The following is an 18574-nucleotide window of genomic DNA, read 5'->3' on the forward strand; positions in this document are numbered from 1 at the left end:
ACTGAGGCTCGGCTATTGCTGTTATCCTCCTGCCATGATCGGAGCTATTAAAAGCTCATTAACACCTTATCCCTACACTGTCCTCTACAGATAACGGGGAAGATGAAAAGCATTCTTGCTTCGCCCCTTTAAGCCAGTCCTTATAAGGACTATAAGAAGCACTAAAATGGGTGAGATGCGGTGATTGATTCATTCAATCCAATACCCGTGGACGGTAATGGATGGAAATGCTGTAGCCAATGAAGTTCTAACTGAGGCTCGGCTATTGCTGTTACCCTCCTGCCATGATCAGAACTTTAATAGCTCAATAACACCTTATACCCACAATGTCATCTACAGATAACGGGGAAGATGAAAAGCATTCTTGCTTCGCCCCTTTAAGCCAGTCCTTTTAAGAATTTAAGGAAGCACTAAATTTTTTGAAGTAATTCAGGCATGCATGTTTTGCATACATATCTTTCACTATCAGGGTGGGTTATTTGTATCCAGAAATTAATATCTTTTCATAGTTCTAATGAAGAAAATAATGAAATGATCTACCAATATAAAAATAGCGTAATTTCATTTTTTTAAAAACTTTTTTTTTTTTTTTTTGCCAATTTCTCTCCAGATTATCATGGTATGTTTCCTCGTGGACAGTTCATCCACATTTCTGTTACGCGTTTAGAGCTTTTCAGCTCCAATTATTTTCTGTAATTTTTAATAGAAACTTCCTATAAATATTTTTCTTTCCACTTTTCATATTCACATTCTCTATGATAACTTTATTCTTTTCCATAAAGCAAGGTTTGTCCGCAGTGGTCTTTCATCTCTTTTCTGAGTAATTTTCTTCTTTTTATCTTCATATCTCTAGTGCTGATTTTGGGATAGTCCACGTTATATTTTTATTTCTGCATTTTTTGCTACTGCTCTCTCTCTCTTTCTCTCTCAATACATTTATTATCTTGGGTCATTCCTGGCTGTTTATGCAAACAGGTAGAGGAATACGCAATTGAGAGACAATTCGCTAGCCTCATAGCCATAGTTGATTCTTCGATCATTCAAATTGATTCTTCTAATTCAGAAAATGTCCTTGCAGCTGTATTCATTTATCCTTCTTACCGGTTTTCTTCCACTTATTGAATGCTTTTATTTCTATGACTTCTGTCTCTTTTAATTTTTTTTTAATACTGTTGTTGAGTTGAGGTAACTGTGGATGTGAAATATTCGAACTTTTTTTAAGAATAAAAATTCTCAGAAATCTCTTTCTCGGCAAATTTTTGAAAAATATCTTAGACTACTGACAGACATTGACGTATGCCTAAGAGTTAGAAGCTATCACTTAGTATCAAATTATGGAATATGTTAGTGGATGTAAATTTCACATAAAGGGACTTTCCCCTTCTGTGTCCAGACGAGGAAAGGTTGATTTTTAAGACGTTATAGCGAAGTACATTTCCAATTCATCTTTGCAGCGAACGAATATCAATCTTCGTTCTTTCCCCATTTCGAGAAGGCTTCAAACCTGTAATTAAAGTGAAATTTTTCATTTATTGTTAAAACATAAATCTTATAATAAAGCTGTTCGGGGGCTTATTTTAAAAGGGTAATTATCTTTGGAAAAATAGCTTGACAAAGTACTGAAACCGCAAGCCATCATGGGAGTGTTCTTCCAGGAGTCTAATATGTGTGGATATTTGCTCTCAAGTGCGGATATTTGAGTTGCTGTTCTGCTTACTAAGCACCATTTAATGATGATCCGAGCGTAAATATTTTATAAGATGTATAAACATCGCGTGCTGTCGGCCCTAGGTATTGACCTCGTCTCCTATAGATTGCATCCCTCTAGGCGGAGCTCAACATATTTTAAACACCTCTCGGCCATGAAGAAGCTAGTCATATGCACATTAATTAGTTGTTTATCGCACGTTTGCATTGTGATTAAAAGCATTCTCATTATGTCTCATAAACGCCCAAAAACGAAAAAGTGCGCATGCGCAGTGCTACTTATTTTTGGCGTAAAGCAAGTGCACGCTCCGCAGATTTCCGAATGATCTTGTTGCATATTTTAAACATGTTTCTGCTCCTCCCCGCATCCAAAATAGAATGAAGAAGAAGTCAACTAGTACACTGGTGACAAATGATCCCAAATATGGCGGTTTAGGTTACGCATTTGAACTGTCACCTATTATCCGTTTCTGCCAAAAGGTTTTGATGTCTACGAGCAGCCTATAAATGTCTTCTAGGAAAGAAAACAAATCCTAATGCAGAAAGATAGTGTGGGATTTTAATATTGTATTTAAGCACATTATTCCGTAATGTTACAGTTATGGCGTTAACTATTCTCTAATATATGTACTTCTTCTTAGCGAGCCTGGAAATTCATTCTTCTCTATCGCAATATTTTAGCGTACACTGTTGTCATAGAAACAGACCTGGATACAAATCCCGTTTATGACTTGTAGAAACTTTAAAAGGGCTTTGGTTGAAGGGGAGTTATTCCTATAAAATGAGCATTTAATTCGCTTAACTGGACGTAACTAATTATATATTTTTATGCCTGAATTTTTTTTGGTAGACAAAAATATTAATTCTGAATTTGCCGATGTTGTTCCTGAAAAGCATTCGACGTTATCACTTTTAATTTTGCACCTTCTTTCTTTCGTTTTGTTGCCACATGAGCGAAAAAACAAATGCATACATCGAGAATAAATTTAAAAGTGCAACCAGAAAAGCAAGGATTACAACAATAAAAAGATTTAAAAGATAATTCGCCACTAAATAAAGAATACATGTTGCAACAGTTGACAACACATTGAAGGATTTAAATCGTGATGAAAAGATTTTACGCCTCAGTCCATCACTATACTGATTTTTCGGTGAATTGCTTTATTCGATAAACTGTGAATTTTCGATGAAATGCAAATTTTCGGCGAATTGCGTTTCGATGAATACTTTACCAATTAATTGTTGTTCGATGAACTGTTTTATCAGCGAATTATGTTTACGATTTTATTGTTTTATTGTTTTTTTTTCTCGATTAACTGTTCACTGAACTGTTTTTCGATGAATTTTCTGCGTTCCACTCATTAGTCGTACAAGATTTAAAGCCCTCTACAGCGACATTTTCCCCTCTTGATGAAATCAACAAAGTTTTCTTTTGGTTTTGAATCTAATTCAATCGATTGCTTCCGATCTCGTTTCTTAAGCCTTGGGAATATTGAAGAAATGCGTATCATATTCTTAACATTGACATTGACATTGCTTGAAAGTTTTTTTATCCTTTCCGATCTTAGATCCGAATTAATGGAAATATTTTTTCGACATTCACAGTAGCATTAATCTACTACATTAATGTTGTAAAGTCTTGAAACGTTTGCCCATTAACTATGGGAGGGTTTGAAGTTTTATACCCGCAAACATCTTTTAAAGTTAGTATGGAATACAAAATAGATGTTTATTTTAGATATAGATCTTTGCTACCTTGATGATCGTCTGTCATTTTTTTTTTTTTTGCTCACACTTTCATTGCATTTAAAATCTTCTTGGCCATCCTGAAGTTAGAAATCCACTCAAACACTGGAAACTCGAGTTTATCTTCAAAACAAATCAGCCTAAACACACACACACACACACACACACACACACACACACACACACACACACACACACACACACACACACACACAGTTCGAGCAGCACGTATATTTCTCTTACTTTTAGATGCTTCGATATGATCCTAAATAACAACAACATCCAATGAAATTTTCCTCGCACGAACACTGATCACCGGATGTTTTTTAAGCATTTCTTAAGTGTCCGCTCCCCTCTCTCCCTTCTTCAACCACATTTCGCACTAAGTTTAATTTGGAACACGCTGTTGTTGACATTGACTAAGCTTGACGGTGACATGTGCGGGTAACACCACGTTATATTTATCTATTTACTTATATATTAATGTTTTTGTTTTTTTAAGAAGCAGTTAGTCTTCGTAGATGGGTTGAGTTTCCCTCCGGGTGCTCCGGCTTTTTCTGACAAACATAAAACCGACTACCTCTTTCAAAACGACTGAATTATAACATCAATCTGACAATTGCAAATTCATTGCAAGTTAAATTTGAATCAGTACCTATATAAAAACACGGAATTATATATTAATGCCCTTAAATAGGATTTAAATCATTGAATAGGGGAAAAAAAAGCGATGAAATATTGATATACGAGAATCAATAGAGAACTTGCCTTTTAGTTAGAACGTTGACAATAATGGTATAAACATTTAGTCTAAATGGGAATGACTGTGTCACGGCTGTGTGGATTATCAACATAACTAGTGGGTTAAAAATTCGGTAAGCTGTCTAACTTCTATTTAAAACGAGTGTTTACTGTAAAATTTCAGATAAAGATGGCCTCATTCCTAAACAATAAGAGCTGTCAGTTTAGAATTAGATTTATGTTTGGTTTAAGACTGCTATAAAGGTTTTTAATTATGTTTCTTCCCAATGCAGGAAAACTGGGACAAAAATAGAAGGTTATTCCATTTTTTTATTATTCAAATTTTTTTATCCTTCTAAGACAGATGATTATTCATACTGTAATCATCGCAGTACTAAAACAGCAGAATTAAGGAGACAGGAGGAGATAGACAGATTAATAACAAGTTTCCACCCACACACACACATCAAGCAAAGAGAAGACTTGCTTAGATGCCAAACGACAACTCTACGAGTGATGCGTCGCCAGGCAAAGGAAGATATGGATTTTATATTGAGAAGTGACAAAAGAGAATTGCGTATTAGTTTTCAGTTATGACAGTTGCCACTTGTAGCGAGGTCGTAAGTAGTTCTGTTGCTACATCTCATTGATATCCGTGGCACGTAGATTGGCCTGCAGCAGCCCTTTCGGCTTCCCAACTAATCCATCAGTGTAGTGCAAGTGTGGGAAAGCTACCGAAGAACCCAGTGGGTGAATGCCCTAATGAAAGGGCTTCGTCTGCCCTCGTGCTAGAGAGGTTAGGGCAGGTCTTCTGTAGGGCGAATGCGACTCTAGACGCTTGTCCTATATAACTGGTAAATTTTTGTATTATCCGTACAGAGAAGCGTAGAGATGATGCAATTATTTTAGCATTGACAGACTAATTATGGATTCGAGAATAACGGTTTCTATGACGGCCTGTCCGTAGTCACGTAACGCCCCCAATTCTCTTTGAATCAGAGATGAAAGTTTTCCTGACTGTTTTTTTTTTTTTTTTTACTGGTTTTCTTTATAAGAGCAACTTCTTTTGCTTCTAAGGAAGCTGTTATTGCTGAAAAGGAAGATTTAGTTAGGAAATAATTAGAGACTCCACTTACAGCAGGATCTTATCATATCACTTCGCATACTGATAGCATCAGGCCGACTTCTGTTTCCTAACAGAACTCATTCCTGTAATTGGCGGCAAGAAGGAACGATCAAGAAGTGGTTGGTAGCGTGTTGTGTGCAAGTGATCGGCGTGTAGAATGTTGTTCGCTTCTTTAAATACTGCGATAAGGAAGTAAACGACAGAAAAACACCCAAATGATGGATGCGATGCTCACAATTTTAGTGGAGAGTCCATTTTTATGACAGTCTTAACAATGCAAACGTGTCTGCCGGTCTCCCACTATTATAGATTATAAATAACAGCATTTCCATATACAGACTGAAAGCGCCAATTTTTTACCACAATAAACAGAGTTTATAAATTTAAATAATAAGTAAAGTCTCGTAACTGCATTCAGGAGCACATCTCAGCTACTTTACAGCATTTCCTGCTAAGTACGAATTGTTTTATTATTATTATTATTATTATTATTATTATTATTATTATTATTATTATTATTTTATTTATTTTTTAGAATCAAGTAGACAAAATGCGCCTTTTGCATTATTAAGTAAAGATAACGTTCACTTGGAAAACAGTTTTTTAAAAGTGTTTTTCAAATATATTAATTATATAATTTTTGTATAATATTAATATTCATTCTAATTTTAATAAAATATCTTTAATATTTTTAAAAATTTGACAAAAAACCACACTTAATAAATACACCTTTAAATTGTTTTTATATTTAATTTTAAAATATAATCCGACTTTAAATTATCACCATGATGATGATTGGGGGATTTTGAACTTGAACAATCGATCGTAAGATGCGGTGATTGATTCATTCAATCCAATACCCTTGGAGGGTAATGGATGGCAATGCTGTAGCCAATGAAGTTCTAACTGAGGCTAGGCTATTGCTGTTACCCTCCTGCCATGATCAGAGCTTTAATAGCTCAATAACACCTTATCCCTACACTGTCCTCTACAGATACAGATAACGGGGAAGATGAAAAGCATTCTTGCTTCGCCCCTTTAAGCCAGTCCTTATAAGGACTTATCACCATGATGAAGAGGAAGGGAGGAAAAGTCATTTTTAGGACTCCCAGGGTAACAATTAGCAATGCTGAACCAAGGAAGTTAACTGAGGTTCGGCTGTTGCTGTTATCCTGGGTGATGAGTTTTTGAGTTCGCTCCCTTAGGGTTTTTGCCTTAAGGGAGCACTTTGAGTCTCCGGGGTAGGTGTTCTCCGGCACGGCCCGCTGAGGGGTTCTTGTCGGTGAATTATTTTCCTCCGAATTTGAGCGGTTCTGCTCAGTAGTCGGGGTGCTAGGACGGGGCGGCCGACACTGAATGGAACCAACGCTGAACGGTTCTGCTAGGACGGAGAGCCCGTCGGGGTGCTAGGACGGGGCGGCCGTCACTGAGTGGAACCAAAGCTGAGATATGGACGGTCTTTCGCCCACTATGGAGTGGCCTAGAGATCGTCCGATTTTTTGAGATTTTACCCTTTACTTACTAATCAGGACTCCCAGGGTAACGAATGGCAATGCTGTAGCTAATGAAGTTTTAACTGAGGCTCGGCTATTGCAGTTACCCAGCCATGACTAGAGCTTTTAGCTTAATAACATCCCATTCACACAGATTTTCCTCATTCAGATGACGGGATAGAGAGTCAAGGACTCAGTCCATCTCCCAGTTCTTTTAAGAACTTATCACCATGATGTTTTAAAAATAAAATTAGAGATATTTTCCTTATTACATTATTTTATCGAAAATAAGTTAATTTTAAATATATTAAGGAACATATTTGTAACAAAATACCTGTCAGTTATTATGAATGTTCTCTAATGTTAAATGAATGTAATATTTTACATTAAGTTAATGTCAATTTTAGATTATTATTATCTTTTATAATTTTAAATCATTATATACTATTGCAGAGTTCAAGTTATTATGGTACATTTTACAGCTAATATTCGGGTAAATACTTTTAATCACAGATGGATACTGAAGATCATTAACTTTTGTATTACGATGAGATTGCTTTTTAAAAAAATTCGTAATAATTAATGTGTTTATGACGAGAACGAAATAATGTTTTTAAAACTGTGTGAATGGGCGACTGATTACTTTGCCGAATGACTATACCCTTGATTATAATCAAAAACATTAAAAAAATGTATCCTTTCAGTAGTTCATTTCGCTCGTCGACTACCATTTATACTGGTTATTTACATCTTACCATCATTATTGCTATTAATTTTTTCTTTTCCATCTGTGTAATGCGTTTTCTATGGAATGAGGAAATAAACGTAAGTCAATTTAAGGGAGCGCCTTAGAAATGAAACCCAACAAGGTTATTTTTATGATAATGCACAAGAAAATTTTTCCTAAGGCTTCCTTCTTTTGAAAGGTATTTATGATTACTTGTGCTGTAGAGTAAAGAGAAGAAAATTTACGCTGATGAGATATTAAGAAACGCAATCTTAGAGATAAGAAATGTGCCATTTATCCAATGAAATATCAAACAATTTAGTCGAAACTTCATGCTGGATGAAATAATTCATCAGAATGATACTTCGCATTATCTTTTTAAAGCCTACCATGAAAACAATATTTAAAAGATATCAACACTGTCTGTATTTATCTCCAAGGAAAACATTTTACTGCTGTGTACTCAGATTATTTTGTTCACCTCCCCGTAGCCTAGTCGTAAGGGGTTCTTTATTAGAAGGATTTTGATTTTATTCTTGTTTAGGATGCCAAAAATACCGATAAGGACTTTTTCGCTGAAGATGAGTCAGAGGTGTTGTCACATGGGTTTTCCTCCAGGAAATTCTCCCCCCCCCTCAGAAAACAGACAAATTGAACAGCCAAAACACGTATTTGGAAGACATAAGTAGGCTGAGACTAGGGAAATAGGATTAATCGCCCTATTTTAGTGGAGATTTGGTTCAGAAATGCCAAGTTACTTGTCCATAACAAGCCACTGAACCGAACATGTTAACAGAAGATGAGATAACTCTGACACGACCCTGATATGTTTGACCCTAGCGCACTCTAATGGAGCAGACATGAACTAACATTTCCCCCTTTCTTTTACCGAGTTGGTTCATCGCACTCTTATTATTCACATTCCTACTCTTTCTGATCCTGCTATTATACAAAAGCATGCCCACACCATCTCACACATCAATCAGAATTCACTGTGGTTTGTAAAGCCCACGACAATCCCAGTATCGTAGTAAATGAGTTACAGGAACTATCTTGACGTAAAATGTTCTAATCTCTTGCTGTGTCCACGCAAGGATATATTTCCTAAGCCCTGTGGGAGACAATAGAAACTTCAATAATGAAAATGAGATACACACACACACACACACACACACATATTACCATGACCGCTATATGACTAACCCTTCCACTGCCCTACATAACCCACCAATGCACAAAATGAATTTAAAGAGGACTCCATCAATCTTGCCGTGCAATACTGCTGTCATTTTGGCATTTATAAGACGATAAAATGCATATCGCGGTATGCAATGCGTGCTGTAGAAAATCTTTTCCCCTCCGGTGCTTATTATCCGGGGTTGAAAGATGTGGCAGCGATTACCCCATAAACCTTGCGTCCCTTTTGTTTTATCTGGGCGTACATCACGCGGGACTCTTTTACATTGGTGTGCAAGTTAACCCCCCTCCCTATTCTGTTTGATTATTACTTACACACGCGAATAGCAGATTTAAGAAACAGTTGTCACGATCCACTCTCCAAGCTCTGTTCCAGGAGAGAATTTCCAGGTAAATAATTTGCGAGTGGGGGTGCTAACTTCGGTTACTTCATTGGAGAGAGAGAGGCCATTGGACGAGATGACACCGCCAGTCTTCAGCGGTCAGCTTAACACACCCAACAGACTTATCTGTTCTGTGAAATTCATTTAAGTTTCTTGGAAAATCTGGATCATTTTTGGTACTACTTTATGTAGAATTTCTTTGTATATAAGAATGTAAACGAATTTATTTGGAAAACATTTGTCCTACGGGTTTTTATTTTAGACAATAGTTAATAAAATTATTAATTCCAAGTATAATAAACATTACCTCAGGTTTCAGGAAATTAAAGAAAAATGGGATGTGGTTTGGTTTATCGCTGTTTGTCAATTGGAGGCCTTTAATGATTTATAAAAATGATTTTTTTTATTTATATAAATAATCATGTGCAAGGAAAGACTGAAGTGCGCACTGCACGCTCTCAATAGACTCAATTTTGAATGTTTTATTTATTTTTCTTTTTTTTTTACGAGAATGAATGTGTTTTTCAGAAAGCACACGAAACTCATGCCAGTCATAAACCTTTTTTCTGGTTTCCTATAAAATTGAGAATTAGCTTTTTTGTCTGTTAAAAAGTGTACAAAGAAAAAAAAAAGCAGAACAAGTTTTCCTAATTAAACCGCCACATCTTCCGTTATTTCGCTGGAGGTTAAGACTCCTTACCCGTTCAAAAACATTTGTCTGCTGAGAGGGTATCCTGGAAAACGGGTAGTGCTGTTGCACGTTTAGAAGAAGAAGAGCAGTCGTCTTCCTTTATTCCTGACGGATGATACCGTAGATAACAAAGAGGATGACGTGACCCGTTTTGATTATGAGAACAGACTGGCAGGGAGGGAACAATGACCGCTACGTCCTTTGACAGCAGTTTAAACGGGACTACAACACTTGACCACATACAAAGGTACGGCTACAAGTAATTCACAAATTTCCTTGTTTTCGGGGGAAATATCGCACACGTCTGTCTGTCTGCCAATAACTACTTCAAGCGAGAATGCGATCTCATTGCAGATTTCTGTTTTACCGCTGGCTATCAACGGGGTAAAAGTCAGACTCTGAACCTTCACTCTTTGGTGAATTACGATTTCTATGTTACAATTTAAAAAGAATTTATTTGTTGCCATGACATCATTCAGTTTGCATTACTCATGTAAATTAATATTTTTGTTTACAAAAACATAAATTATATTTCATTCAAAATAATAATGGAAATTCTCATTTAAAATTAGTAAACTAATTTCTTAAAAATTGCTTTAAATTTATTAGTTCATTTAAGACACCTTTAAATAGTTTTAATATTATATTTATTTAATAGAAAAAGCATTTGATAATGATGTACCAGATAGTTATAGCAGATAGTTACCTGGTTTTTCCGTAAACGTTAAGGTATCTGAAAAAAAGTTAAGACCGTTTTAAAGCCACAAAAAAGCTCTAATCCAAAGTGTTTAAAAGCCGCTTGGTTCGGTTATATTATCATTACCAGGAGAGATAAAGGCAGGGATGTTATGATACAAGAGAAGAAAGAATATTACAGGAATCTTACCTTAATTGCTTAGAGACTATACTACTTACCGTCCCCTCTTCTCCGATGCTGCAGTAAGCCAGATCAATGAACTTAGACCGCATCTCTTGTTGGAATGATGGTTTCAAGAAAACACTTCTATGATGTTTCCATAAACCATGTGCTCCTTCAAGACTAAGTAGTTGATTGCATTCGCTATCCCAATGATAAACTCTCCAAGTTGTTTTCCATATTATATTTATGGGAAAGTCAGCCTTTCATATTGAGCACTACGGATTTTACGAACAAGATCGCTGGACTTCGGTCCCATATGACATAATTATCAGTTTAGATACAGTTTTCCTATAACTAAATAAAGGATACCTTGGATTTACTGAAACAAAATTTTTCTCAAGAAATCGTCCGACTTGATTTTGCCATACATCATCGATATTTTACAGTTTAATATAAACTATACCAACAAACAGAAGTGGGACCGCTATGGGAACTCTTCTTTTCCTAACACTTGTGCATCTTTTCAGGGAACACAATGAATAGCATTTTCTCCCCTCACTACCAAGATATGTCCCTTTGGTATTGAAGCCCCATACTTGTTTTACCAAGATTAATACGCTCCATCCATCCATCCATATAATTCCTTTCAGATCTGAAAGAAACCTTTGATGACCGTTTTGTGACCGATCGTGCGCACGCCCTCTGTTCTATCAAGGCCTTATTACATTAAGAAATACATCACAATGTTTCAGAGCTTTTTATGTGCAAAATAATCAACTGTTATTACGGAATTCCATCTCTTTCCTTTCGAAAATTAATTAATCCTATTTCCATTCCTTACGTCAAAAAGGGTATCTGAATGGTCGTCAAAAATTCACCGACCGCTTAATATTCAAGTTTCTTTTTTTTTTGGGGGGGGGGGGAGAGGGGTTCTTAAAAATTGCTTTTAATTTATTAGTTCATTTAATTAACTTTAATTAATTTAATTCGGGAACAGAACCAAATACTCAGTATTTGGGTTCTGTTCCCGAAATATTCCATTTTCTTTCATCAACGAGATTCCTTATCCTCGTAACTTATGTTTTGATGCATCCTGGCTTTGCAGAACATGCTGTCTCTTCGAGACACAGAGATCTTTGGAGGAACGAACTGATTTCCAATGGAAAGGTATCAAAAATAACGCTGTCAGTCGTTATGACATTTCCCTAATCTTTTTTCTGTTATCTGTGCATGTTTTATTTTTTTGCAAATAAATAGTTACTTTTATATACGTAAGGCACCTGTATTATTTTAGCTCATATCTTTATATTATACTATTTCAAAGTATGTATGCGAAAACAGATTTTTATATGAGTTATTTCGGTCTAAATGTTTTAGGCATTATTATTATTATTATTATTATTATTGTATCCATCATTACATATTATTTATTCGGATATTTAAGACATTAAGCGTTATTATCTTTTATGTTTATATTTTATTTATATACGTTGCACATAATAATAATTTGGGAAGTTTCAGTTAAAAACAAAAAATGACGCCTTTTATTAACCAAAGGGATTATTAAGCCAAGCCGTTAAGTCTTAACTTTTTTGAAGATTGCTTGCAGCCATTCTTCGCTATTATATATTCGCAAGTTATGTAAATGTACTGTTTAAGTACATTTATTGTACTGTTTAAGTACTTAAACAGTACAATAATAGAAATTCTGTTTGGTTGAAATATATATATATATAATATTTCATTTTTGAAAAGTGGCGACACTCAGGCATCAATCACAAAACCAATTGTTGGCATGAAAAGCTGAAGAGGTGGCGCCACCTGTATGTTAAGTCAGCTCAGTTGCTTTTTCTACAGCATCACTTGAGTAAATTAGTAATATAGCGTGCAATATTCTTCCATAAATGCATAAAATCTGTAACTAATTCCATTCAGCATTTATTTATCTCGACGAGATCCCAGAGATATATATTCTATACAGTAAGAAAGTATGTAACAACAAGAAGAAAGGCGATTCTTTTCTATTTTGTTTGACTCAGAGCTTAAGCTGCTCTTAACTAATATTACTCCACCCTAATCTCCGTACAAAAGAACCGAAATGTAACGAAGAATACAAGTAGTCGACCTCCAATTAATTTTTGTAACAGGTGTCGCCACAAGCAATCAAGAATAATAATAATAAAAATATTTTAAAAAAATGAAAAAGGTGAGCTTAGATTTTATGTCTCGATTTTGGCACATTAATTGAGTGTTATAAGTTATTATCGAAGTTTTATTAATACTGGACTTGATGATAGGACGTTGACCAGCTGGGGGACTTATCTGATAGGCCATCATTCACAACCAAAGCTCCTCATATTTTGTATTTTTCTTCTTTTACCCTTAGGGTGCAGAAAGGAAAACGCGAGACGAAGAACGAAGACAAACCAAGCGGAAACTCACAGCTACTGGCAGTAAGTACCCTTACGTTATTAACATGAATGTGTTAGAGAGAGAGAGAGAGAGAGAGAGAGAGAGATAGGAATCTGGTTTAAGGCAAAGATGATGGTTCTTAAAAACAGAGACTGCAGAGCGGAGATTGGAAATAGCAATTAATTCACTTAGCTCGATGTGTCCGTTGCTCCAGGGTTGGGACCATAATAGTATTAGGTTAATGACTTCTCCTGGAGATGCATCCACACTCTGTTCACGTGTTTAGGTGACGTCAACTGCACTTCTTGCACGGAAGAGGTTTGGATTAATAATAGTGATTGAAGATGGGTGACACTTATCTTGTTCTTTAGTGGTGCGTGCAGGATTTAAGCAAAGAAAACGAAGTAAAAACATCTTGTTGCTATCTAATTTCTTTTTTAAACTTCGATAGTATCTCGCATTACTATCAGCCAAGTCTCTGTTCTCGACAAAACTCTAATTCCTACACTTCTCTTATCTGTTGGTCCGGTATAAGGAATTAATGATAACTTTTTTGACGTGTTTGCTTCTTCCTGCAAAAAAAGGCAGTTAAAGCGTCGAACGATACAATAAATTCAAACATGGAATGTCATCTTCGGAGATAAATCGTGGGTTCGTTAGTGTTTTAAAAGAATAAAGTTAGGTGAGCGACCCCCCCCCCCCCAAAGGCAAGAAATTTCATGATTACAAATACAATAGAAAGCAAGATTGATGGTACATTGCTGACCTCTGAATTAAAACGAAAACAGTCGGAACTTTGTCAACAAATAATTACAAACAGGAAATACTGCACTAAAGAAAAAAATATTCATGTAGGAATTGAGAAAAATAAACTATTTTTGATGGTATAGACTTAAGTAGATTCAGCAGAACTGGTCCCCTGAAAAATGTCCAATTTCTTAATACGGAAAAATAAATATTTGACCAAAACAAATTTAATGAATGTGTTTTCTAGCTGTTATTCTGAACACGAATGATTTACCACATCGAGATTTTTTCCCATCCGTTAATTACTTGGCGGATGTTTACGAAGTGGAAATTAGCTAGATTAAGCACTTTGGGGTGGTGAAAAAGCTAAGTTAATTCTTCATGAGTGATCGTATTTATCTCCAAGAAGAAATGTTACTTTCCAGATTACAAAAAAATAATTCCAAGATTCCTCAGAAACTGTTGAGAAGAGAGGAAGGAGTATAGTTGTCCATCCAGTAACTCAACTTTACAGGAGTCACCAGGTATTTATTGTATTTTTATGTCAAACAGCAAAACAGCAGGTTGTTTTCCACGGTTAACTTCCAACTAGACAAAGTTAATCAACAACATTATGATTGAAAAACCTGCTAGAAAGATGCAGTAAGAATAAAATCCCGACGTATCCAAATGGAAACTGGCTACTTCACTATAGCAATGACGGATTCAGCATGCAAGCACGGTATATATTACAAACTTGAGGACTTCCTTACCGTTCGTGTTCAAAGACACTGCTCTGAAAGTCATCGTAAACATTAGTAGGTAAGGTCACACTTATCTCATAATACTTATAATTAGTTAAAGATCATTACTGGAAAAAAAAAACTCTGTTGCTATTTATGCTGCAAGAGAGGTGTTCAGGCTTTTATGTCGTTTGTGTTGTTAGCTGTAGTTATGGTTGTAAAAGATTCATAAGAAGCATCGAACCGTTCAAAGCAGCATTAAGTTATCGTTAGGAATATGAGGCTTCTAGTATATGAAGTTTATATTTTAGTCATTGCTTGCAGAAGTCTGGGGATCTAATTATTAAAGTTAGTTCATATAAAATAATATTGTACCAAGAAACACCTCTAGATGTTCTATGAAGTGAATATGAGAACAAAAAAACAGTACTTTTCTTTCTATTTTATACGTAATCATCACCCGTGAAATGTTGCATTTTACATGAGTTTTCAACATGCATGGGATGAGGCCATTCTAAAAATAACTTCTGATGAATGCTGACCCCGTATATTCCATTTCTACTCAGAAGTCTCATTATTGAAGGAACCGCCCACCAAGAAGATTTCAATAGCTGATATTCACTTTTGTGTGTGTGTCGCGAATAGAAAAGTTAGAGGTCAAAAATAAAAGGTCGTGAACTTAGCGGTGGAGTCTTTTAACAGCAAACTGGATTCTGAAGACCTCGCTAGAATTCTTTTATGCGAGATGCCACCTGGGGAACGGGAAAGAACTGTTGATAAAGTGTTTGCATGCAAAATAAAGCAAAGATGCATGTGAATTGTGTGTTAATAGATGACTACCGTACTTGTCGGTCTTTGTTCGCGGTGCATGTGGCCTTTCAAAAGAAGTGGCGAGGTCACTTTCTCTTTGCCCTTCGAAATATGAAATAATGACAAATTACTTCAGGTGACCTAGATGGCGCTGAACACAACTGGGATTGGAACATGTTGCTTTAATAACAGTTAGCACTGGATCTTTTTATTTGAAGATAAAAAAACAAACAAACTGATGTACCTCAAATGAAATTCAAAATCCTTTTTTGAAATGTACGGACGACAACCTATAATGTATCTGCAGTGTTGTCCAGGTCAGAGGAACATTAAGATTCAATTCAAAAGAAAGCGAATTTAGAAATATCTTTTTCGTATCATTTCGTTTCATGCATGCAAGAAAACACAATACATACTTTCTGACATCCTAATTAATTTTACATTTATTTTAGACGCAAAATAGAATATAGAGGATTGAGGACCTTGTATTTTTGTGTGCATGTAATTATTGGAAAGCGTATTGTTGCTGATACATCAACATCAGACTTCAACCTGGTCTTATATTTCTTTAGGTGGAAGGAAGAAGATTGAAGAAATGTATCATTCTCCTTGTGATAGGTCGGAGTTTTACTCTATGAGTGATCTCCTAAAACCACCTATCCTTTTTACTCCTAGCGAAGACCTTGACAAGGTAAGAGAAAAATTAATTATTCTCTTTGAAATATTATTTCTTCCGATATCACAAACAAAAAAAGTTAGGCATCTAATTCCAAGGTGGCCTTATTCTTTGGCTCAAGCAACCGTGCATTTGCAAAAACGCCATCTATCGGGTAATGTTTCATTTGCTGTCTTTCTATTCTTTTCATATTTTAAGTCTTAAAATTTAGACTACAAAGGAACTAAACAGTCATAATAACAGCAGTACTTATCATTTTCTAGTATATTTTATTAATTCTTTTTCTTAAATCTCTTGTTTCGACCGTGAACTTGCTTTGTGGTTATTTAAAAATAGAACAAATGTATTATTTCGTGGGTGTGCAGTTTTTTTTTTCCTTGTCAGACGCAAAATAGAACGTTTGAGGCTCCAAGGTGTAGATTCTGCAGACTTTCCTCTTACACTTCTTTTTAATGTTGCTCATTTTCGCAATGTCTCAAGACTAGTTGAAGTCGATAAATACTCGAGGGAGATATCCGATGCATATGGCACTCGTCTTCACCTACGTGAGGGGAGAGAAAAAAATCCACCTTGCTGATTTTCCCTTTCCGCCTTAATAAGCATCCATGAGCGCAATTTAGAGCCATTGTAGGGGGAATCCTTGACCACAACGCATCAAGGGTCACGTCAGTTCTTTGCCCATCTGTCTGCCTTTGAGGAAGTTGAAAGGACAGTTTCGTGATTTGCTTACTTTATCCTACTTGGGTTTTTCTAACCTAACGATTATCCTCTATTTCTTTCCCCTCTTCGTTTCTTCTCCAAATGGCCTAACTAATACCACAAATACACGCAAAGAGTGATTTCCAGATTACTCGTAAATTGTATCCGGACGGTGAATACTCTGTTTTTAGCTCACAATAATTCCGCTTTTTTTTTTTTTTATGACTGTTGACCTTTCACTTAATATTCCTTCTCGTGGAACAGTAATTTCGGTTGCAAAGCAGGAAGATTTCGTTCGTTAATGAAGCAATTCAGACATCCCTAGTTATTTGAAGCCTCAAATTTTGACAATTCAAAGCAAGATATCGAAATTCAAATTCCTCACAAATAGCTGACTGGCACTATAACAATTCCCAATATAACATAACAATTTAATGTGCGCCACCTAGTGAACTTTAGAAACAAGCTGGGATCCAAATACTGTAATACGAAATTAAAATCTCAAAGAAAACTAAATGGTTACAATTTCAATCGATACTAGGTGGCGCCACATTAAATTGTTAGATAAAACAGCTATCGTTAAATAGATTAACGACATTCTTTGATTTTTTTTTAAACTTTTTTTTGTATTAAATGTCTGAAATTTATTTATTTTAGGGCATTCATATTATAGTAATTTACTTGAGGCACGTCAGTCTGCATTATCTCATTTAAGGGCGAGGTATTTACAAATAACAATGTCCTTATTATTTGCTGTCTAAATGATTTTCCTTATCAGAGTCAGATTAATTATGCCAAGCAGTATAATTTAGTGTGACATGTATTTTAACGTTCAGTAAGCTTAGAGTGACAAGGTTAATAACTTTAGCATTGCCGTTTTATACGACACTACTTATTACAGATTTCTTATGACAGTATCCACTTAACAAGAAACCCAAAAAATTAAAAAAAAAATCAGCAGTATTAAGTGGAACAGTTATAATATTTTTAGTTAAAAATTCAAACGACAGAAATAAAAGCCAATTTGAGATTGCAATTCCGACTCATAAATATTCTTTTATAGCATTCTGGTAGTTCTTGAGGTTATTTCATCGTTCTAATTTTACTTTCCATAAATGCACTTGATTTTAAAACTTCCTCGATAAATAAATTTAAAATCCTTTTGTTTATTTATTAACAAGCAGCTCATTATTCCAATTTTTTTTCCAAATAACTGACTTGTTAGCTTCACAAATAAGGCGTAATTTAAATTGATAATAGTCCTTATAAGGACTGGCTTAAAGGGGCTAAGCAGGAATGCTTTTCATATTCCTAGTTCTCTATAGAGGAGAGTGTAAGGATAAGGTGTTGTGGAGCTATAAAGCTCTGATCATGGCAGGAGGATAACAGCAATAGCCGAGCCTCAGTTAAAACTTCATTGGCTACAGAATTGCCATCCATTACCCTCCCTGAGTACCCATTTTAGTCGCCTTGTACGACATGCATGAGCTGCATTGGTGCTATTCTTATCCCCGCAACCACACGGGAATAAACTGATAATCAAACTTTGGGTGCATTCTTAATTAAATTACTTATATTAAATAAATAGGTGTTTAACTAATTATTTTAATTACGAAATTAACCTTTTGTCTAAGAATTTTTTATACTCTAAAGCTATTTATTTCAAAGAGTATGCAAAGCTTTTTTTTTTTAACCCTAAGTGATTCTTTTGGAAATCCTGGGGAGGGTAGCTGGTCTCATGCCCTTAGCCATCATCGAATACTGCGCGTCTGGCTATCGATCATTTTAAAGGAATTGGGGGGAGAGAGAGTATCGCTAATAACTTCCGCTATTTGTGA

At 35.4% G+C, this 18574-nt stretch overlaps 1 protein-coding gene across 3 annotated transcripts in view; it reads left to right on the forward strand.

Moving 5' to 3' along the window:
* LOC150107325 (protein grainyhead-like) overlaps nucleotides 1-18574 on the forward strand; it is a 185120-nt gene that overhangs the window by 142971 nt on the left and 23575 nt on the right. For all 3 annotated transcript variants that reach the window (XM_090391810.1, XM_090391812.1, XM_090391811.1), the window contains exons 11-12: nucleotides 13057-13123; nucleotides 15934-16052. In XM_090391810.1, the coding sequence (XP_090247936.1) occupies nucleotides 13057-13123; nucleotides 15934-16052 (186 nt within the window). The remainder of the gene's footprint in view (nucleotides 1-13056; nucleotides 13124-15933; nucleotides 16053-18574) is intronic.

This window comes from Typopeltis vanoorti, chromosome 4, assembly GCF_054136105.1.
Source record: "Typopeltis vanoorti isolate ZY-2024b chromosome 4, IOZ_Tvanoo_1.0, whole genome shotgun sequence".
Taxonomy (NCBI): Eukaryota; Metazoa; Arthropoda; class Arachnida; order Uropygi; family Thelyphonidae; genus Typopeltis; species Typopeltis vanoorti.